Source organism: Bos javanicus, chromosome 13 (genome assembly GCF_032452875.1).
Source record: "Bos javanicus breed banteng chromosome 13, ARS-OSU_banteng_1.0, whole genome shotgun sequence".
Classification (NCBI taxonomy): domain Eukaryota; kingdom Metazoa; phylum Chordata; class Mammalia; order Artiodactyla; family Bovidae; genus Bos; species Bos javanicus.
Genome location: NC_083880.1, coordinates 24,375,192 through 24,399,178, shown reverse-complemented (window position 1 = coordinate 24,399,178; position 23,987 = coordinate 24,375,192). Strand labels below are relative to the sequence as shown.

The window sequence follows — 23,987 nt, the reverse complement described above, 5'->3', positions numbered from 1 at the left end:
AAAGTCAGCCACTCTTTCCACTGTTTCTCCATCTATTTGCCATGAAGTGATGGGACCAGATGCCATGATATTTGTTTTCTGAATATTGAGCTTTAAGCCAATTTTTTCACTCTCCTTTTTCACTTTCATCAAGAGACTTTTTGGTTCTTCTTCGCTTTCTGCCATAAGGGTGGTGTCATCTGCATATCTGAGGTTATTGATATTTCTCCCAGCAATCTTGATTCCAGCTTGTGCTTCATCCAGCCCAGTGTTTCTTATGGTGTACTCTGCATATAAGTTAAATAAGCAGGGTGACAATATACAACCTTGACATACTCCTTTTCTTATTTAGAATCAGTCTGTCCCAAAAACAGACTAAACAGAGTTAGTCATTGATTTACTTGATAAATACTTAAGTAAACACCTACTATGTGGATGGCATGCATTGTCCTGGGGATACAAGGATGAATAAGATACAGATTTTATACATCAAAATCAGTCATATTAAAGCAGAATTTATAATTTCCTCTGGCCTCCCAGAAAACTTTGGTTACATGCAATTATTAGGTTTCTTTGGATAGATGTGGTATCCTTGAAAGAAGTTTGATGAAAGTCAAGGTTAGCTATTTCCCCACAACCTTGCTTTCAGCTTACAACAAAAGCATCTCAGACATTGATTTAAACAAACACTCAAAATATAAAAACAAAACTAAAACAAATTAAAAAAAGAGAGAGAAAGAGAAATAAAAAGCACTCATGAGTAAGCAGAGCCCAAATAGTTTATGCAACCTGGTTCAGAGAGGCTCACAAAGTCCCACCTTCCTGTTCTTTCAGGTGTTCTGACTAGGTGTGGACGGTTTCTTTGGTAACTTTCCAGAAGCAATATTCTAAGCCCTTCCGGTGGGGATGAGGAAACTATGCAGCAAGGGCTAGACAGAAGGCTATCAGAGGATCAAGCCTGATTCCTCAGGGTATAAGTTACAACCTTCCTGAGGTTCTTGTGTACTATTCCTGCAAGCATGGGAGGATTTCGGAACAATTTTGGCTGACATATCTTGAAGATCTTTGAAGTCACCAATTCAAGCCTGCTTCCAACATCTACCGTGATAGTCAATAAACCATAACATTCAATAAAAACCCACTGCTGACATTTAGTGTATTAAGTGGCACAACATGGCTTGTTGGTCTACAGCCGTTAACAACAGAGCCTGGAGTAGTCCCTCCTGTCACGTGGGCTTCCTGATTTAAGCGACGGTGGGTGGACCATCCCTGGGCTATGTGTCAGCACCTTGGTTATATGCTATAGGATAACCCATGTTATATGAATATAATACCTCTCAGTGTGCACTAGGTAAATAAACATACATCGGGAGACTAACAGCCTGAGTTTCATGCTACTGTATTCACCTATGTCCATCATTCTTCTCTCGTTCTCAAAATTGCTAAATTTGACATTTTTTTCTACCACTTTTCCCAGATAGGGTTTGAAGCTGAAGTACAATGACGAGTGCCTGTGTTGCAGTTACAGGATGTCAATGAGCTGAGCTCACTGCCCAGGCAAAGCCTGACTTGCAGGTTTGTTGTGGGAAAAGCCTTGCCTCTGAGTCTAGTCCATGAGAAACTGAATCTAAATCCTTATTTTATCAGTTCATTAGGTCAGGCTACAGGGGAATACTCACACCAATCAAAATCACAGTTTTGCTGCCTAGACCAAGTTTTCTTGGTAATCTATGTACCTGTAAGTCTGAAATAGTTATTGGCAAGCTGCCTTGTGACACCGGAAAAAGAACAGAAATAGATGGTAATATGTGAGTATTTTATTCAAGTTATGGAAAAAACATAACTTGGATAAAATACTTTAACTTGGATAAAAATAATCTCATGAGTGTTCCACATCTCATGAGATCAGATCCCTCTATGATCTGCTGAAACAGAGCCCCCTGAACAAATTTTGGTCTGATAAATTTTTATTATACCTTATTTCACTGATTCTAAGATTCACATTTTTAACATCTTTCAATATATTGCATGAAATATGGTAACTGCCTTTTTATTACTCTCCATTCAGACTTCTACCTTTCCTGAATCACCTCACTATATTGTAATGAACATTACAGATATCTTGTGTCCCAACCATGAAGATACATTCTGGTCACATGATCAGACCTGGAGATTTCCCAAATTCCCTTCATCCCCAGGTACATAAATCTTCTCTCAGATGGACTCTTCTTTTTTTTTTTGGCCTGTGCCCTAAGGTTGGGTGAATCTTAGTTCCCTGACTAGTGATCAAGCCTGTGCCCCCTTCAGTAGAAGCTTGGAGTCCTAACCACTGGACCACCAGGGAATTCCCACCTCAGATGGATTCACTTCTGCAAATGGCTAAACTCTACCATTTTCTTCACATTTTTATTGATCTCCCATTTAAAGATCTAAACTTAGCTTTAAATAGATGATACCTTTAGTACAGTGATCAAAAACATTTGGCGGTAAGATCTAAAGCCCATATATCAAAGTTACTCCTGTCCAAACTCCCTATCAAGGTTCTCATCTTTGTTTTCAGCTTTAGCCAGGCAACAAACACTTATTGATGCACTTTTACAAGAGTGGACATGTTATCTCACTGAAACAAAATTTAACACATTAACATGATTGAGTCTCAGGAGTTTTTCCATGAAGGATTTAATACCATAATATTGTCATTGCTTCTTAGGTGGCTCAGTGATAAAGAATCCATCTGCCAGTGCAGGAGATGCAGAAGACTCAGGTCAATCCTGGGTCAGGAACATCCCCTGGAGTAGGAATTGGCAACCCATGCCAGAATTCTTGCCTGGGAAATCTCATGGACAGAGGAACCTGGCAGGTTGCAGTCCATGGGGTCACAAAGAGTTGAACACGACTGAGCAACTGAGCACACACACATGTCCTGGAACTCTGGTTTTGGATGAAGCATGACACAAAACAAGTTTACATAACAGAGCCTGCACCACATAATCATAGATTACAGCTGATGATAAAAGAAAAATAAGCACTTTACATAGGATGACGCTCTAGAAAGAATTTAAATTACAAACCTACACTGAAACCCTCTCGGCTTTTACTAGGCTCTAGAACTGATAATATCCAACTGCAATATATAAATTACTATGTTTAGAGCCAGCACTTGACTCTTAATCAAATCCTCATGCTATTTAATCTGAGATGTTAACACTTTTAATAATTGGTAGGTGATCTTTTCATATAAGGACACATTATATTTATATATGGTTCAGAGAAGCACTTGAAAATTTACAGTTGGAGCCCAAGTCCTATTAATTTAGCAAGTAAAAATTACTGTAGCTAATGAAATATTCAACTTTTTAAAAAATGGAAAACTTTAAAGAATACATTCCTCAGTGTGGTTTAGAAGGAAAGAACACACTCTCTGAAGGCCTGGGCCTGGTTAGCACTGGATTTGCAGTGTGTCCTATGCTTTCTGCTTTTCTTGATTTATGGATTATTCCCAATCACCCTGGGAAAGGTTGACTCTCTTGTCTATAATGGTGAAAAAAGAGAGGCTCAGAGACGTTAAAACAAAAACAGAAAATTTGTCCCATATACTAAAGCCAGTTTCAGAACTACTACTTTTTTGTCTTAACGTTTAACCCAGAGCTCATGAGCTTTCCACTAGCAGCTATCAATGAATTCAACATGTGATACAAAAGGTCTGCATTTAGTATGATAAATACTCTGACAGTGCCAACCCCAGGTATTGAAGGCGGGAACGTGATGCCAAATGAACAATTTTACAAGTCAGAACACCTGAGAGATCAGTGTAAGTAACTGCTAAGAAGTGTTATGTAATTAATAGTTTCAAAAACAACATCATTATAACTTGGTCTCCTAGACACTGAAATCGGAAGCTCCTTGATATACTATATAGCATGGCTTCAAACAAAAAGGTTTTGTTCAGTACATGTTTTTGTGGGAACAGTGTAACTATGAAGCCCCTTTAGGTCAACAAACACAGGACAGAGCTGACCAATGACTATGAAATCTATCCTGAGATGATCTCCCTCAGTTTCAAAACACTTATTTAGCACTGCATTAGCAAAATACCCAACAGCTTGTAAGTCTTTTCCCTATCTTGACCTGGGTTCTGAACAGATTAGGCTTTTTACTTTAACTTGGAATTTAAGTCATTTTAAAAAATTCACCTGCATTTAGGTAAAATAAGAATTCACCTAAAACAAGATAATCTATATATATATATATACATATACATATATACACACATACACATTATACTTACATATATTTTTTAAATACTCTTTTGATTAATAGTAAAATTCTCCTAAGTAGACTTAGAAGTTAGACTTTGAAAAGAAAAACCACCATAGGGATTTCCCTGGTGGTGCAGTGGCTAAGACTCCACGCTCCCATTGCAGGGGGCCTAGGTTCATTCCTTGGTCTGGGAACTAGATCTCACATGGTGCAGCTAAGACTTCGAGTACTGCAACTAAAGATCCCATGCACAAATGAGACCTGGCACAGCCAAAGGAATAAATTAAAATTAATAAAATTTTTAAAAGCCCCTATACAGTAAAAGTAGCTCTTTTTCTCTTTCCTTCCTTCAACTTCCAGAAGGAAAATGAACCTTCATGGAAGATTATCTTGGCACTGTTATGAACTTTGTCAGGCATTTGGGTCTTTTCACCTTTGTCTTTAAGAGTAGTGACAATGTTACAGTGATTTATTATTTGTATTTTGAGCTTCAAATATCAGACTAACTTATTTTTACATAATTATTATGAGATAGAAGAAAATATTTTGTTTTCCTGTGGATAACAGTTTGATATGCTTCATTCTAAATTGAAATTATTTAGTTCTAAGACCAGGCAATCTGATCACATGGACCACAGCCTTGTCTAACTCAATGAAACTAAGCCATGCTGTGTGGGGCCACCCAAGATGGACAGGTCTTGATGGAGAGTTCTGACAAAATGTGGTCCACTGGAGAAGGGAATGGCAAACCACTTCAGTATTCTTGCCTTGAGAACCCCATGAACAGTATGAAAAGGCAAAATGATAGCATACTGAAAGAGGAACTCCCCAGGTCAGTAGGTGCCCAATATGTTACTGGAGATCAGTGGAGAAATAACTCCAGAAAGAATGAAGAGACGGAGCCAAAGCAAAAACAACACCCAGTTGTGGATGTGCCTGGTGATAGAAGCAAGGTCTGATGCTGTAAATAGCAATATTGCATAGGAACCTGGAATGTTAGGTCCATGAATCGAGGCAAATTGGAAGTGGTCAAACAGGAGATGGCAAGAGTGAATGTCGACATTTTAGGAATCACCAAACTAAAATAGACTGGAATGGGTGAATTCAACTCAGATGACCATTATATCTACTACTGTGGGCAAGAATCCCTTAGAAGAAATGGAGTAGCCTTCATAGTCAACAAAACAGTCAGAAATGCAGTACTTGGATGCAATCTCAAAAATGACAGAATGATCTCTGTTCATTTCTAAGGCAAACCATTCAATATCACGGTAATCCAAGTCTATGCCCCAAACAGTAATGCTGAAGAAGCTGAAGTTGAACAGTTTTTTGAAGAACTACTTGTAGTTCTTTTAGAATTAACACCCAAAAAAGATGTCCTTTTCATTATAGGGGACTGGAATGCAAAAGTAGGAAGTCAAGAAACACCTGGAGTAACAGGCAAATTTGGCCTTGGAGTACAGAATGAGGTAGGGCAAATGATAATAGAGTTTTGCCAAGAGAATGCACTGGTCATAGCAAACATCCTCTTCCAACAACACAAGAGAAGACTCTACACATGGACATCACCAGATGGTCAACACCGAAATCAGACTGATTATATTCTTTGCAGCCAAAGATGGAGAAGCTCTATACAGTCAGCAAAAACAAGACTGGAAGCTGACTGTGGCTCAGATCATGAACTCCTTATTGCCAAATTCAGACTTAAATTGAAGAAATTTGGGGAAACCACTATACCATCCAGGTATGACCTAAATCAAACCCCTTACGATTATACAGTGGAAGTAAGAAATAGATTTAAGGGACTAGATCTGATAGACAAAGTGCCTGATGAACTATGGACGGAGGTTTGTGACATTGTACAGGAGACAGGGACCAAGACCATCCCCAAGAGAAAGAAATGCAAAAAAGTAGGATGGCTGTCTGAGGAGGCCTTACAAATAGCTGTGAAAAGAAGAGAAGCCAAACGCAAAGGAGAAAAGGAAAGATATACCCATTTGAATGCAGAGTTCCAAAGAATAGCAAGGAGAGATAAGAAAGCCTTCCTCAGTGATCAGTGCAAAGAAATAGAGGAAAACGATAGAATGGGAGAGACTAGAGATCTCTTCAAGAAAATTAGATATACCAAGGGAACATTTCATGCAAAGATAAAGGACATAAAGGACAGAAATGGTATGGACCTCAGAAGCAGAAGATATTAAAGAGGGGGCAAGAATACACAGATGAACTGTACAAAAAAGATCTTCATGACCCAGATAATAATGATGGTATGATCACTGACCTAGAGCCAGACACCCTGGAATGTGAAGTCAAGTGGGCCTTAGAAAGCATCACTATGAACAAAGCTAATGGAGGTGATGGAATTCCAATTGGGCTATTTCAAATCCTAAAAGATGATGCTGTGAAAGTGCTGCACTCAATATGCCAACAAATTTGGAAAACTCAGCAGTGACCACAGGACTGGAAAAGGTCAGTTTTCATTCGAATCCCAAAGAAAGGCAATGCCAAAGAATGCTCAAACTACCACACAATTGCACTTATCTCACACGCTAGCAAAGTAATGCTCAAAATTCTCCAAGCCAGACTTCAAGAATACATGAACCATGGACTTCCAGATGTTCAAACTGGATTTAGAAAATGCAGAGGAACCAGAGATCAAATTGCCAATGTATGCTGGATCATTGAAAAAGAAGAGAGTTCAAGAAAAACATCTATTTCTGCTTTATTGACTATGCCAAAGCCTTTGACTATGTGGATCACAATAAACTGTGGAAAATTCTGAAAGAAATGGGAATACCAGACCACCTGACCTGCCTCTTGAGAAATCTGTATGCAGGTCAGGAAGCAACAGTTAGAACTGGACATGGAACAACAGACTGGTTCCAAATCGGGAAAGGAGTACGTCAAGGCTGTATACTGTCACTCTGCTTATTTAACGTATGTGCAGAGAACATCATGAGAAATGCTGGGCTGGATGAAGCACAAGCTGGAATCAAGATTGCCAGGAGAAATATCAATAACCTCAGATATGCAGATAACACCACCCTTATGGCAGAAAGTGAAGAAGAAATAAAGAGCCTCTTGATGAAAAGTAAAAGAAGAGAGTGAAAAAGTTGGCTTAAAGCTCAACATTCAGAAAACTAAGATCATGGCATTGAGTCCCATCACTTCATGGCAAATAGATGCGGAAACAGTGGAAAGAGTGGCTGAATTTATTTTTCTGGGTTCCAAAATCACTGCATATGGTGACTGCAGTCATGAAATTAAAAGACGCTTACTCCTTGGAAGGAAAGTTATGACCAACCTAGACAGCATATTAAAAAGCAGAGACACTACTTTGCCAACAAAGGTCCATTTAGTCAAGGCTATGGTTTTTCCAGTGGTCATGTATGGATGTGAGAGTTGGACTATAAAGAAAGCTGAGCACCAAAGAATTGATGGTTTTGAACTGTGGTGTTGGAGAAGACTCTTGAGGGTCTCTTGGAATGCAAGGATTTCCAACAAGTCCATCCTAAAGGAAATCAGTCCTGAATATTCATTGGAAGGACTATGCTGAAGCTGAAACTCCAATACTTTGGCCACCTGATGCAAAGAGCTGACTCATTGGAAAAGACCCTGACGCTGGGAAAGATTGAAGGCAGGAGGAGAAGGGGATGACAGTGGATGAGATGGTTGGATGGCATCACCGACTCAGTGGAGATGAGTTTGAGCAGACTCTGGGAGTTGGTAATGGACAGGGAGGCCTGGTGTGCTGCGGTCCATGGGGTCACGAAGAGTCAGACACGACCGAGCCACTGAACTGAACTGAAGACCAGGCAATGACATGTAGATGATATCAGAAATATGTTTGCTATCATATCAGGGCGGTACATAATTTAAAATAAAGGATAGCAACAATTTCACTCTAAGGAACTTCTCTTATTATTGTAGAAACAGTAATAATGAATTCCACACAACACCTTATAACTTAGTGACTTACCTGGTGGGCCTTACCTGGTTAAGCTTCCCCATTGCCAGTGCAAGGGACACGTCTGGATCCTTGGGAACCAAGATGGATCCCACATTCCCCAAGACGAGACCAAGGAAATAATAAATACGGTATAGTTTAAAACAATGCATTGGTTCTGACACTTTACGTTAAATATGAATTTTAACCCTTTTAGCTTCTGTAAATAAATTTTTGTCCACAAACGCCTACGTTTATGGGCAAGTGGTAGGTATAGGCAATTCATCAACTGCCTGTTTCCCTCTTATTATGGGATTGCTCTGAGAACCCAGGGCTCATTATGTAAAGGGCGTCCTTATTAGCCAGGTGCACTATTTTCCATCCTCCTGGAGGTTTGACCTTTAGCATTGGGCTTAAGGTCACTAAAACGAAGACTGTGGAGCACCGTTGAAAGTAGCCTGCAGAGGGTTGTTGACGCAGAAACACAGCTCAGGAATCCACGCCCCTTAGTGCATGGGCCTTGCAGGAGGCTGAGCTCTGAGCTTTCGCACAGGAGAAGGCACAGAGGGTTCGGAGCGTGGTGGGCTGCCGCCGTGTTATCTTCAGGAGTCCAGCTTTCCTGGGGACACGTCAGCGGCGGCCTGGTCCATACACGTCCAGGACAGGAAGTCCTGAACCAGGTGGGCAGTGGAAGCGACAGTCGGGCGACTCCCGGCCCGGCTGACCCCAGGCTTCCAGCCGCGCCAGCGCCCCGGGATTCTGGCGCAAGGCCGGTTGCCCGGGAGTCGCCATGGCAACGGACGCCGGGTTCTGGACTCCGCGGGCGGCGCATGGCCTAGCGGCCACCTCCGCGTCTCCCATGGAGGTCTGTGGCGACTCGGCGCCCGAGACCGAGGAGTGCTGGAGGATTATCAGGAATCTCGAGTCCACTCTTGAACAATTTCGGCTCAGTCCCAGGTGACCGGCGCGACCTGCAGCGCCCGGGCCCGTGCCCCTGCCGGCGCTCCACCGCTCCCGGGTTCTCTAGCTCCAAGCCCCCAGGCAGCTGTTTTGATATCTAAATATACTACCGTGTACCAAGCACGGACTCTGGGGCCAGACTGCCTGGGTTCAAATCCTCCTGACATTCCAAGGGCCCAAGACTTGGGCGAGTTAGTCAACTTCTCTGTGCCGCCTTATCTTTTCAGGAAAACAGCCAAGATGGTGGTGCACAGCGCCTCCTTCAGAGTTCATAGCGAACATTCAATGAGTCAATCTGGAAGATCGACATACAAATAGGGTACATAGTATCGTGCAAGTGTTTGCCAATATAATTATCTTGTTTTTGACCCTTTTGGACAGTTTTTTCATCTTATAATCCTTTGCCCTCCTCTGTCCCAGTTTTATTTGGATAATGTAGACCTGATGCTTGGGGTGGGGGAACTGGGAGGGAGGTATTTTTCTTTCTAAAAACCTTTTGAAATCCCGTAAATGGCCCTCACTAGGTTAACTGCTCTAGGTGCCCTAAGACAGGGACCCTCGTGGTGCCAGGTGGGCTGGCTGAGACACCAGCCCTGCAACTGGCGTCTCTCTAGGGTAGGATGAAGGGCGCAGAGCCCCGTGGTGGGGACTGACGCAGTGAGATGGCGCTGCCAGCCCAGCTGCCCCCGCTGAACTGTGTTAAGTGAGTGCCTTTGTGAAAAGAGATGGGGATGCACTCAGAACCCGGTTGATTGGTGGTGTGAAAGCACATATTGGCGGTAGGGGATGGTGGGCACGGTGTTGAACTGCTCTAGTTGTTGACTAAGAGAGATGACTTCCTACCGTGGATTCCTTGGTGTTCCTGGTGGGGAGCTTCTCCAGCAAAATGCACTGGCTGTGCTCAGCAGCCAAACTGGCAGTGCCTGGGGCTCAGTCAGTGCTTGTTGTCTGAATAAAGGAGCTGTGGATGCCCCTGTGAGTTTCTCTTCATCGGCAGGACCCAGGCCAGCTGTTGGTGCTCTGGTATCTGGTGTGCGTGAGAGAAGCTGCAGTCTTGGGGTGAGGAGAGAATCAGGCACTGGGGAGGCACCAGTCAACAAACCGACAGAAGCCTGTCCTTTCTGAAGTTTACATCCTAGGCAGGAAACCAGCGATAAATAAGCCGACTCAGTAATAAAGTCAGTTAAGTGGTGGTGAGTGCTAAGGAGGAAACAGAGCAGAAGAAATAACGTGTGGAGTGGAGAAGAGGGTTGTAATTTTATTTTTTTGGTCATACCATGTGGAGTGTGGGGATCTACCAAGGATAGAACCCAGCCTCCTGCATTGGAAGTGCTGAGTCTTAATCTCTGGACCACCAGGTAAGTCTTACCGGGCTATAATTTTAGATTCTGTGTTCAAGGAAGACTTCTTGGAAATGACTTTGGGAAGAAGAACTGCAGACTTCAGAGGGGGACCTTTCTGCTCTATCAGGGAGCAAGTGTTCCAGGCAGAGGACAAGAAGTAAAGGAGTGGGCATAGGTGTCACGGGACCAGCAATGAGGCTGGTGTGGCTGGAGAAGAGTGATGGAGGAGAGCTCAGAGGTGGATGGTGCTCATGGTGTGAAACCTAGATCACTGTAAGGACTGCAGCACTGACCTTGAATGAGGTGGTCAGATGTGGTTGTTCCAACACCCCCAAGCAATTCTCTAATTCTCAGCGGACAGTGATTGGGTGTGTCTTGTAGTTTGCTTATTTATGTATTTTACTTAAAATATGGTTGCTGTACAATATTATGTATTGTAAGTCACAGGTGAACAATAGAGTTACTCCTAATTTTTAAAGGTTATACACCGTTTATAGTTATTATAAAATGTTGGCTGTATTCCCCATGTTGTACAGTATATCCTTGTAGCTTACATCAGTTCAGTCCAGTCGCTCAGTTGTATCCAACTCTTTGTGATCCCATGGATTGCAGCACACCAGGCTTCCCTGTCCATCACCAACTCCCAAAGCTTGCTCAAATTCATGCCCATCGAGTTGGTGATGCCATCTAACCATCTTATCCTCTGTCGTCCCTTTCTCTTCCCTCCTTCAGTCTTTCCCAGCATCAGGGTCTTTTCCAATGAGTCGGTTCTTTGCGTCAGGTGGCCAAAGTATTAGAGTTTCAGCTTCAACATCAGTCCTTCCAATGAACACCCAGGACTAATCTCCTTTAGGATGGACTGGTTGGATCTCTTTGCAGTCAAAGGGACTCTCAAGAGTCTTCTCCAACACCACAGTTCAAAAGCATGAATTATTCAATTCTCAGCTTTCTTTATAATCCAACTCTCACATCCATACATGACTACTGGAAAAACCATAGCTTTGACTAGAGGGATCTTTGGTGGTAAAGTAATGTCTTTGCTTTTTAATATGCTGTCTAGGTTGGTCAGAGCTTTTCTTCCAAGGAGCAAGTGTCTTTTAGTTTCATGGCTGCAGTCACCATCTGCAGTGATTTTGGAGCCCCCCAAAAAGAAAATCTCTCACTGTTTCCATTGTTTCCCTGTCTATTTGCCATGAAGTGATGGGACCGGATAGTTTGTAGTACACTGCTTAATCCCCTACCCCTATCTTGCCCCTCCCTCTTTCCCTCTCCCCACTGGTAATCCTGGTCTGTTCTTGTGTCCTGCAGTTTACCTGGAGAGAGTGTCACATTCACAGGTTAAGGGCTCAGCCCCACAAGACTGTCCCTGTCCTCCTTGAGAGGCTAATTGCAAGTCCAGGTTGTCACCTGTGCTTTTGACAAGCAGGGCTAGCTCAGAGGTTCCTGGAGTTCAGTTAATTTGCTACAGTGGCTCATAGAACTCAAGAAACCAGTTTACTTACTTGCCTACTGGTTTATTACGAAGACTATTAAAGGACATGAATGAACAGCCAGAGGAAGAGATACATAGGGTGAGGTCTAGAAGGGTCTGGGGCACAGGGGATTCTGTCCCTGTGGAATTTGGGGTACACCCCATGAATTCATTCTTGTTTACCAACCTGGAAGTTCTCTAAACCCTATAATTCAGGGATTTTTATAAACTATTTATTACACGGGCAAAATTGACCGAATCATTGACTTTTTGTGATTGATTCAACCTCCAGCCCTCTCTGGCAGTGAGGTTGGGGGAGGTGGGATTGGAAGTTCTATCCCTCTCCTTCTGGTTGGTTCCCCTGGCAACCACCTCCATCCTCAGGGGCTTTTCAAAAGTCACTTCATTAACATAAAAGCGGGTGTGGTTGAAAGGGGCTTCTCTTGAATAGCCACAGACACCCAGTTCACCTTTTCCCCTATTTCAGAAAATGAGGACAGCAGACCAAACATTACAATAAAAGATTCTCTCATTGTGTTTGTCGCTTAGGAAATTCCAAGGGTTTGGGCTGCTGTGAGGCAAGAAGCATGGATGAAGACCAATATGTGTATATTGTATATATATACATATAGGGCTTCCCAGGAGGTGCAGTTGGTAAAGAATCCAATGAGTCAGGAAGATTCCCTGGAGTAAGAAATGCCAACCCACTCCAGTATTCTTGCCCGGAAAATTCCATGGACAGAGGAGCCTGGTAGGCTACAGTCCATGGAGTCGCGAAGAGTCAGACACGACTGAGCAACTGAGCGTGCACATATCTATATCTATAAAATTATAAAACACACTGCAAAAATGGGAAGATATGAGGGGAATGGAGCAGAGGAATCACATTATCTGGTTTATCTGTCAACCAAATTATTCTGGCTATTGTTTTGATATTAGACTCTAATGAGGGGAAACAATGGAAACAGTGAGAGACTTTATTTTCTTGGGTTCCAAAATCACTGCAGATGGTGACTGCAGCCATGAGATTTAAAGATGCTTGCTCCTTGGAAGAAAAGCTATGACCAACCTAGACAGCATATTAAAAAGCAGAGACACTACTTTGCCAACAAAGGTCCATCTAGTCAAGGCTGTGGTTTTTCCAGTAGTCATGTATGGATGTGAGAGTTGGATTATAAAGAAAGCTGAGCATCAAATTGATGCTTTTGAACTGTGGTGTTGAAGAAGACTCTTGAGAGTCCCTTGGACTGCAAGGAGATCCAACCAGTCCATCCTAAAGGCAATCAGTCCTGAATATTCATTGGAAGGACTGATGCTGAAGCTGAAACTCCAGTACTTTGGCCACCTGATGCAAAGAACTGACTCATTGGAAAAGACCCTGATGCTGGGAAAGATAGAAGGTGGGAGGAGAAGGGGACACAGAGGATGAGATGGTTAGATGGCATTACCGACTTGATGGACATGAGTTTGAGCAAGCTCTGGGATGGGTGTGCTGCAGCCCATGGGGTGGCCGAGTCAGACACAACTGAGTGAGGACGGGCAGAAAGAGGGAAACCAGTTAGGGGACTACGACAATAAGCCTCGTGGAAAATGACTGTGATGGTAGCAGTGGTTGGAGGTCGTGAGACTAGTCAGATTCTAGATTTATGCTGAAAGTAGAACTGATAGACACAGAGCGCGTAAGATTCTGATTTTTTGAACTACTAACCGGAAGGATGGAAATGCCATGAGCTGGGATGAAGAAGATTGAGACGAATAGCTTTGTGGGGAATATCATAAGCTTACTTTTTTTTTTTCCTAATTTGGCTGCACCAGGGCTTAGTTGTGGCATGCAGGATCTATTTCCCTGACCAGGGCTCGAACCTGTGCCCCCTGCATTGGGAGCTCAGAATCTTAACCATTGGACCACAAGGGAAGTCCCTCAGAAGCTTACTTTTGGACATAATATCTTGGAAGTAACTCTTAGTCATCCATCTAGGCTCTTTGGTTGTGTGAGTCCTTAGGGCAATAACAATAATTTACCCTGTATTCTTCTCAATTCTTGGCTAAGACACTTAAAAAGTTTATTAACATGCATATCTCATGTGTACGTAGGAGTTACCTAGAAAAATGACTAAAATTCTAAGATGGCCCAAACCACCACCTTGAATACCATCTTCGCTAAAGACAAAAGATGTTGAGTGGAGGGAAGACAGTTATGGGGGGTTACCAAGAAGAGCAGTAAACAAGGGTAAGGTTTGTTATGCAGATTTGAATGGGTGCCTTCTCCATTAGTAAGATTCTCTTGTGAATTAGAGTCATCTTCCTGGTAGGAGAGGAAGACACTTATAAGTGGAGATTTCCTTTATAAATGTAAATTTCTCTTACAAACCGATAACTTCTACTCTGCTTCCAGGGTTTCTCCTGTGTCTGCAGTTTCTCAAAACAATTGACTCAAAACCATCTTTATGCTAAAGCATCATATTTAGGGAAGAGAGGTCCAGCCAGGTTGGATATACCAGTGTGGGAGTAATTGGCACACAGATGCATCTACAAATGGGAGACTTGGTGAGATCACCCAGGAAATGACTGAAAAGAAGTGTGTGAACCTTGGGACACCTCAAACTTGTGAACCTTGGGACACCTCAAACTTTCCTTCTTTCAAGAGGAAAAAAGTGGAAGCAAGAGTGCTTTGGTTTTGTTTTGGTTTTTTTTCCTTGTTTGAAATTGAGCAGGGAAGTCCCTAATGGTCCTGTGGTTAAGACTGAGCTTCCAGTGCAGTGGGTGCAGGTTTGATCCCTGATGGAGGAACCAAAATCCTACATACCTAATAGTATGGCTGAAAATAAATAAAAAATTTAAACTGAGCAATACACCATTGTGAAAATTTAGTGCACTTAATGCCACTGTCTTTGACTAATTCATTAATGAGCATTTGTTAAGATAGACTATTCTAGGATTTAGTGAGAAGTGTCACTGCCTTCTGTTAATAAATATTCATGGATCTGTTTTCTGTAATAAGTTAATATGTTAATTTTGTATCTCATTTATTTAAAAAAAGAACCTGTAATTGCTATTTTTGTGAGACTGTATTTTATGCATAACAACCAAGCTATTATTCAGAAATCAAATTGCTGAGGCTATAAATAAGGACTGTGTAGGAACCACTTAGCTAGTTTGTTGTGATGTGGGTTTCCATTCTAGGCAGAGGGGTTGTCATCTAAAATTAGAGACATTTGGAATTTAAGGGGAAGCTGAAGAATGAACTTTCATGTTTCACTTGGATTCTGAATGAGTCAGAACTTTCTGAATCAGTCATTCAGAAGGTTAGGACCAGTTAGGGATAGTAGACCATAGACCTGTTCTCACAAGGGAGGGAGGATAAGACTCTCACTTCGGGCTTATGATTTTTTCATTTTGGCTGCACTGTGTAGCTTGTGATACCTTGGTTGCCCAACCAGGGATCGAACCAGTGCCCTTGGCCATGAGAATGTAGAGTCCTAACCCCTGAACCGCCAGGGAATTTACAGGCTTGTGATTTTTAGATGAATTACTTACAATCTTTGAGCCTCAGCTTCCATATCCTCAAAACAAAGAAAGGTAGATAACCTGAGAAAAGATTGTGTGTATTAAGACAGATGCCTTGACTAAGCACAGGGGACAAGTTAAGCATTCAGTTGTTAAAAAACAAAATTCAACTGAGTAGATTTGAAGATCTGATTGGCTTTGTTAGGTGATTCATGAATTGGACAGCATCCTGTCCAGCAATTATAAGGGTGCTCCAAGGGGGCTGTACAAAATGGGAGGTTTTTATAAGGGAAAGGGTGGGACAAAGGAGATGTTAGCATAAAGGAAAAAAGGCAGGAAGAAAAAAAAGCATTGTTTTTAGGCCAGGACTTATCCTTGCAGGGGAAAGGGCAAGGCAGGGGTTTTATCATGCAGATTGCCTCTTCTTCCTCTGGGTACAGAGTGGAGAGGGCCTGCACGACGGATTATCTTCTTGCTGCTGCTGCTGCTGCTGCTGCTAAGTCGCTTCAGTCGTGTCCGACTCTGTGCGACCCCATAGACGGCAGCCCAACAGGCTCCCCTGTCCCTGGGATTCTCCAGGCAAGAACACTGGAGTGGGTTGCCATTTCCTTCTCCAATGCATCAAAGTGAAAAGTGAAAGTGAAGTCGCTCAGTCGTGTTTGACTCCTTGCGACCCCATGGACTGAAGCCTACCAGGCTCCTCCATCCATGGGATTTTCCAGGCAAGAGTACTGGAGTGGGGTGCCATTGCCTTCTCCAGATTATCTTCTTGGTGCTGGCTAATTAAGGTTAACATTTCTGGGGAAGGTTGAAACCCAAATTAAGTCAGGTATTAATTCTGGATTTGGTATCATGCACTTTAGAATAAGTAATGCCATTTTGAGCCTATGGTTTTCTGTTTCACACAATAAATAGGCACTAATTTTATTTTTACCACGTGGAGGAGGTATCTATAAAATTCTTCAAACTGGTTTTAAAATATCAGACTGTATTACTGTAATATTATGGCACCAGAGGGAATAACTGAAAACATTATTCTAAGTTTCTAAATCATATCCTAAAGATACGTGTATTGGGGGTGATTTTTTTTTGCACTTCTATTCTTTTCCCAGCTTTGAGATATAACTGACATGTAACATTGTATATTTATCATAAAACCTGCTCACATTCATAACTTACCATCCACCCTAGATCTTTAGCTTAAAATGGGAAGGAAGGAAAGACCATACATGGTCAAGCTTATTGAAAGATGAAGCTGAATAATAAATAGGAGCTGCTTGGTGCTAGGGAAGGGGAGGAATTGCATTTCTCAGCTGGAACGATGAATCATGGAGGTCTGTTAAGTGGGAGGCATTGCAGAAAGAAAACAGTTTTAAGTTTAGGTCATGTTTGTATTTATCTTATTGATGCAGCACTCCGGGTTCAAACAGGAGATAGAAACCTCACCAGTGTTCGAACAAGGAACAAATATTTCTTGTTTCTTTAATGTTGTTATTTATTTGTTTTTGGCTGTGCTGGGTCTTGGGTGCTTTGCACTGCTTTCTCTAGTTGTGGTCGGCGGAGGCTATTCTTTGAGATCCATCGGCCTTTCATCGCAATGGCTTCTCTTGTTGTGGAGCCCGGGGTCTAGGCACACAGGCCCAGTAGCTGTGGCTCCTGGACTCTAAAGCACAGGCTCAGCAGTCGTGGCACAGGAGCTTAGTCACTCTGCCGCGTGTGGAATCTTCTCGGACCAGGGATCGAACTCATGTCCCCTGCATTGGCAGACAGATATCCACTGTGCCACCAGGGAAGTCCTATTTCTTGTTTCTTATTAAATATTAACAAGGATTTTTAGTTCAGTTTAAAAAAACCTCTAAGCAGCATTACAATAGCAAATGTAGCTGTGACCCTGAGGGCAGAAGAAGAGTAAATGTGGACAGAACTAAGAATTTAAAAGGTCCCCCACTCCCACCAAACGCTGAGATTAAGACCTCTTGGGAGAGGGTGTGGCTGGCAGTAGAGACACTTGCCAGAGGGTGCCGGCCAGAGCTGGTCCGTGGGCATGACTTGTTGAGTGGCCATGGTGAAGTTGGTGAAAGATACAGGCAGGCCAAGGTTCTCTATGTAGCTGGGAAATTCAAATAGTCATTCCTGAAGGTTCTGAGCCCTCAAAAGCCCTGCCTTTTCGGGGGAGTTGGTTGTATTTTTACATTAATCTTTACTATTGAATGTGGAAATGCTCAGAGTCACTCCAGAGAATCTCCTGAGTTCCAGACGTAGTCCTAGACTCCACTGTGTACCAACAACCTGCTTTCTTGATGATCAGAATTAATCACCTCAACCAGTACTGTGCCCCCTTTCTCTGTCTTTGGTTTAGTGGTGTAGGGATTACACAGTAGCCAGGTGCCAGTTCAGTTCACTCTCGTCTAATTCAGTAGAACCATGGTTGTGCTTCCCAGTAGAAGCAATCTCCCTTTGGGAACTAAGACCTCCAAGCCAGTAGGTCATAAAGTTTCTGGGAAAGGAAGCAATGATTTCAGGGGTGGGTTATTAGGTGTAATAGTGAGAGGCGCCTCTTGCATTTTTACCAAGCTTCTTGGACCTACGGCTGTGGGAAAGACGGTCCCATGTGCTGAGTGGAGGAGAAGAAGAATATCTCTCCTACCATTTCTGCATTCTTGGCTGAGCCCCCCTCCCCCCATAATAAAAGACAGATTAACTGGAGAAAAAAAACAAAAGAAGTTTAATAACATCTATTCCTCCTGTATACAAGGGAGATACCCAGGAAAACAGAGTAACTCCTTGAAATGGTTCAAACCACTACCTTAAATAGAATCTCTACCTAAAGACAAAAACAGATGTTGGGAGCCAGTTATGGAAAGTTCCAGAAGAAGCACAGTAAACAGGGGGATGGTTGTGATGCAGATTTAAGCTCATGCCTGCTCCATTGACAAGAGTTTCTAGAGATTTACGCCTAAAATACTGACAGTTCTTACTGAGTGAAATTGGCAGAATCTGAGCTTGCTTGAAGGTTGCATATGACTTTTAAAAAATAGTTTACTTTGAAATAATTTCAAATATACAGAAAAGTTGTCAGAACAGAACTAAGAACTCCTCACCTAGATTCAGTTCCCAACATTTTCCCATGTTTGTTTTCTCTCTTCTTCCTCCTCACCCCCTGCCTCTGTACACACACACACACACACACACACTCTCACACTCACCCAGACATTCATTATCATCAGTCTTTTTAGAACCTTCTGAGAGCGTGTTACAGACATGTTTCCCATTAAGTGTGAATTTCCTAAGCATTCAAGTGTGTTTTTCCTAAAATGGATACTTCTTCCTGCATGACCAGCACACACTCTCAAATCAGCAGATCCACACTGCACAGCCCTATCGCAGCCTCCTTTCAAGCTGGGCCAAGAGTACCAGCAATGACTTTTTTTTTCCTTTCTGGTCCAGGATCCTATCTAGCAGTGTGTGTTGTCTTTAGCTATCCAGTCGCCTCAGACGCGTCCAGCAGGAAGAGTTCCTCAGCCTCTCCCCACTGTTCATGTCCTTGACACTTTTTTTAAAAAGTACAGACCTTCTGTAGCATGACCAACGCTACCTGGGTCCGTCTTCTGTTTCCTTGTAACCAGACTCAGGCCATGCGTTCTTGGCAGGAATGCCACAGAAATGAAGCTGCGTATTCTCAGGGCATCAGTTGAGCCAGTGCGTGTCATTCAGTCTATTCCCTCATTGGTGCTTTAACCTTGACCTTGCTGGGTTGGTGTCTCCCAGATCTGCCATAAATCCACCATGCTTCCCTTTATAATAAATTACTATTTTGTGTGTAGGGAGTGTGAGCGTGTATAGTAAGTTGCTTCAGTTGTGTCAGACTCTTAGCGACCCTGTGGACTGTAGCCCACCACACTCCTCTGTCCATGGCATTCTCCAGGCAAGAGTACTGGAGTGGGCTGCCGTGCCCTCTTCCAGGGGATCTTCCAGACCCAGAGATCAAACCCATGTCTCTTACATCTCCAACATTGGCAGGCAGGCTCTTTACCATTAGCACCACCTGTAGGGCCTAAGTATTACAAAATTTCCTCTTCCTCCTCTGCCTCCAACTTTATTGAGATATAACTGACGCAGAACACTGTAAGTTTGAGGTGTACAATGTGAAGATTTGGCACATTTTTATATTGTAAATAACAATCACAATAAGGTTAGTTGACACATTCATCATCTCTCATAGTTACATTTGTGTGTATGAAAACATTTCAAATTGACTCTCTTAGCAACTTTCAAGTGTACAATACAGTATTATTAACTGTAATCGTCATGTTGTACATTATATCCCAGTACTTATTCATCTTATAACTGAAAGTTTTTACCCTTTGACTAGTATCCCCCCATTTCCTTTACCCTCAGCCTGTGGCAACGGTCTCTGTTCTCTCTGTTTCTATGAGTTTGACTTTTTTAGATTCCACATATGAGTGCAATCAAACAGTTGTCTTTCTCAGTCTGCCTTATTTCACTTATGTAACGGCCTCAAGGTTCATCTGTGTTATTGAAAATAACAGGAACTCATTTTCTTTTTTCATGACTTTTCATTGTACACACATATGCACACACTACATTTTCTATTTTTTGATGTTTATTTTTTATTTGTCTGTCTATTTGGTTGCACCAGGACTTAGCTGAGGCTCGAGGGATCTTCGATCTTCACTGAGGCCTGAGGGATCTATAGTTGAGGCATATGAGATCTTTCAGTTGTGGCATGTGGGATCTAGTTCCCTGACCAGGGACTGGACCCTGGCCCCCTGCATTGGGAGCATGGAGTCTTGTCCACTGGACTACCAGGGAAGTCCACTACATTTTCCTTATTCATTCATCCGTCAGTGGACCCCTGGCTATTGTGAATAACGTTGCATGAACATGAGCGTGCAGGTAGCTCCTTGGGATAGTGATTTTGCTTCCTCTGGATATATACTCAGAAGTGAGACTGCTGAACTATATAGTAGTGTTGTTCAATTTGTCAACAAAATTTCCTTTTCCTAATCAAACTTCCACTGACGAACTGTAGCCTTTTAGCTAAGCTTAACCCCAGCTGCTATTGATAACTCCCACCCTAATCCATCACCTCTGTAGTGGCTGCCCACTGGTGATTCTCTATTTTCACCATTCTCTTCTGTGTTTACTAGAGCGTCTCATTCTCATTTGGACTGCTAGATTCCTGTTTTATTCAATAGGCTGTAATCTGATACTTTCATCATTTATTTTGATGCTCAAATTGTCCCAGATATGACCAGTGGGAATCTCTTCAGTCTAGTTTCTGTCTCTATCATTTTTTTTTTCACTCTTTCCCAACTTTTTGGAAAAACAAGATGTTCCAGGCTCGTTTTATGTTTTTGTTCTCCCAGCTTTGAAACCAGCCATTTTCCCAAGAAGCCCTGGTTCCTTTTAATGCAGAATGCTATTTAAAAAATCAACATCTGTGTTTTTGGTGTGTTCATTGCTACTGGGGTGTCATCGCTTCTAGGTTCTCACGCTGGACAGAACTAGAAACAAATGTCCATAAGTATGTACACACATACGTATGCACATATTTGTACCTATCACTGTCTATCTATGTACATAATTATAAAACCATGCCTTCATACCCAAACTTCCAGTTCCATTACATTGTCTCAGGGTATATCCTATTCTACTTCTTTTTTTATGTTTGTAAATTTCATTTCTGGGACTAGAGAACTTGACTTCTGTCATCTTCAGTACATTTACATATTTGTTCAATTTATCCAGTCTCCCAACATGTTGCTTTGTTTTGTTTTTGGTCACACCACTAGGCATGCAGGATATTAGTTTCCCAACCAGAGACAGAGGCTACTTCCCTTGCATTGGAAGCCTGGGGTTTTAACCACTGGACCGCCAGGGAAGTGCCTGTGTCCATCTTTTTAAAAGTGCATCATCTATGCACTGGCTTTGCCCTCTGGCTGACCCCCTTGTGGTCACCAGACAACTGTGCCAGTTCCTGGCCTCATTTCTACACGTGGCAGTGTCCAGAGTCACAGAGGGACCTCTCCCCAGGTGCTCCTGTGTAAAAAGCTTAACATGCCCCTGACAGGCCTTTTGTCCTATCACACTCCTCAGAACCGAGTCCCACTCCCACTCCTAAAATACCTGCCCAGAAGATTGGGATCACTGCGGTGGGCTGAGACCACACAAGTGTTGCCCTTGATACTGGGAATTTTCTCACCCTTCCCTGAGTTCTGTAGGAGGTAAGTCTGAGGCTCTGCCAGCAGTAAAAAGAGGGAGATTGCCATGGGGTACCCCTCCATCACAGTCTGCTCCACCTGGTCAGCAGAGAAGAGAGGGTAGATACGTGGATACTCTCTCTACAGAGGCTGCATTGAAAAGCCTGGGAATGTTCCTTAGGCTTTCATGGCTCTCTTTTTTTAGCTGACATTTTAGAAACCAATGCTTGTGGTAAGTTTGGTCAAATTGACAAACAAAGGACGTCCAGAAACTTGGCCTTCTTGTTACGGTTTGAGATGTCCATCATTAAAAGTCTGTAGGAGGATTTTACAAAATACTTCTTTCCGCTTTGATTTTTTTCGGGGGGAACTGAGTTTAAAGCCAAATACAATAGGGTGGTGTGATTATCTTAGAGAAGTAGTTCTCAATTTTTTTTTTTTTTTTGGTTTCGGGATCCCTTTACAGTCTTAAAAATTATTGAGGCCCTCAAAGATCTTTAGTTTATGTTTTATTTATTCATAGTTACCATATTAGAAATTTTAAAGGAGAAACATTTAAAATAATGATAAACCTATTCTGTATTAGTATAAGTAATATATTTTAAAGAAAATTGAACTCTTTTTAAGACAGAATCTGTAATGAGAATAGTATCATTTACATTTTTGCAAATCTTTTCAATGCCTGGCTTAATGGGAAATAGCTGAATTCTCCTCTCTGCTTCTGCATTCATCTGTCATCCAGGCACATAACCTATAGCCTCTGGAACTCCACTGAACACTTGTGAGAGAATGATAGGAGAAAAGATAAATCCAATCTTAATAATATTATGAAAATAATTTTGACCTGTGGATTACCTGAGTGTTCTGGAAACTCCAGGAGTTCCCAGACCACATTTTCAGAACCTCTACCTAAAAGGAACTTTGCTTGCTATGCCCACACATGATTTACAATGACCTCAAGCAGCAGCATACATAAAAGTGGATGAGATTTTAAAAGGAGACTCATAAAATTGGTCATGACTCAGAAAATGGAAGTCAGATCAGTGTAGCAATGTGAAATAGTTCAGAGAATCTGATAATCCAACAGAGACCTAGGGAAAACCCAAAATCATGAGCAGATAATTAAGTGGTTTTCTCATTTCACCAATCCTTTGAATCTTTAAAATATGATTTGCACAAAATATGTGTAAATATATATCACTGCTGCTGCTGCTAAGTCGCTTCAGTCGTGTCCGACTCTGTGCGACCCCAGAGACGGCAGCCCACCAGGCTCCCCCATCCCTGGGATTCTCCAGGCAAGAACACTGGAGTGGGTTGCTATTTTCTTCCCCAATGCATGAAAGTGAAAAGTGAAAGTGAAGTTGCTCAGTCGTGTCTGACTCTTAGCGACCCCGTGGACTGTAGCCTACCAGGCTCCTCCGCCCTTGGGATTTTCCAGGCAAGAGTACTGGAGGGGGTCGCCATTGCCTTCTCCGAATATATATCACTAAATATATCTTTAAGGTAATATCTATTATGTAAAGCACATTTAATCTCCCCCCCTCTTTTATTTTTCAGATTTACCATTTCAGATGATTTGAAGGTTGGCTTTTTCAGCACAGACCATGCCACTCAAACAGATTCCAGTGAGATTCTGCCATTGAAAGAGTTGAGCTTAGCTACACAAAATCTAGTGCAGGTAAATCTGAATTTATTTAGAAACTCCTGAGATAATTTGTATTATTTGCCTTCATGTTTCTTTCCTTGACAAAAGTGAAATGATTAACATTTTTAAAATATTAGCATCTTCTATAAACTGAGGTGGATAACAGTTGTGTGTGTGTTTTTTTTAAATTATTAGTATAAACAACTACTTCAGGGCATGGCTACCCACTCCAGTGTTCTTGTCTGAAGAATCCCATGGACAGAGGAGCTTAGCAGGCTACAGTCCATCAGGTCACAAAGAGTCAGAGACAACTGAAGTGACTGAGCATACAGCATACACACTACTTCTATTTGGGGCTTCCCAGGTGGCCCTAGTGGTAAAGAACCTGCCTGCCTACGCAGGAGACATAAGATATGTGTGGTCGATCCCTGGGTTGAGAAGATCCCCTGGAGGAGGAAATGGTAACCCACTCCAGTACTTTTCCCTGGAGAATCCCATGGACAAAGGAGCCTGGCGGGCTACAGTCCATAGGGGTGCAAAGAGTCAGACACAACTGAAGCAACTTAACACACACACACTACTTCTATTTGCATCCTATTTATTTCATGTATGTTAACTTTTTTTTTCTCCCTGCACTGCATGGCTTGCAGGA

General features: G+C 42.4%; 1 protein-coding gene across 1 annotated transcript in view; it reads left to right on the top strand.

Annotated features, from left to right (window-relative positions):
- The first annotated feature begins 8,975 nt into the window (after positions 1-8,975).
- The window catches only part of C13H10orf67 (chromosome 13 C10orf67 homolog), a 101,509-nt gene continuing 86,497 nt past the window's right edge, over positions 8,976-23,987 (top strand). The window contains exons 1-2 of the mRNA XM_061435571.1: positions 8,976-9,142; positions 23,248-23,368. Of these exons, the coding sequence (XP_061291555.1) occupies positions 8,976-9,142; positions 23,248-23,368 (288 nt within the window). The remainder of the gene's footprint in view (positions 9,143-23,247; positions 23,369-23,987) is intronic.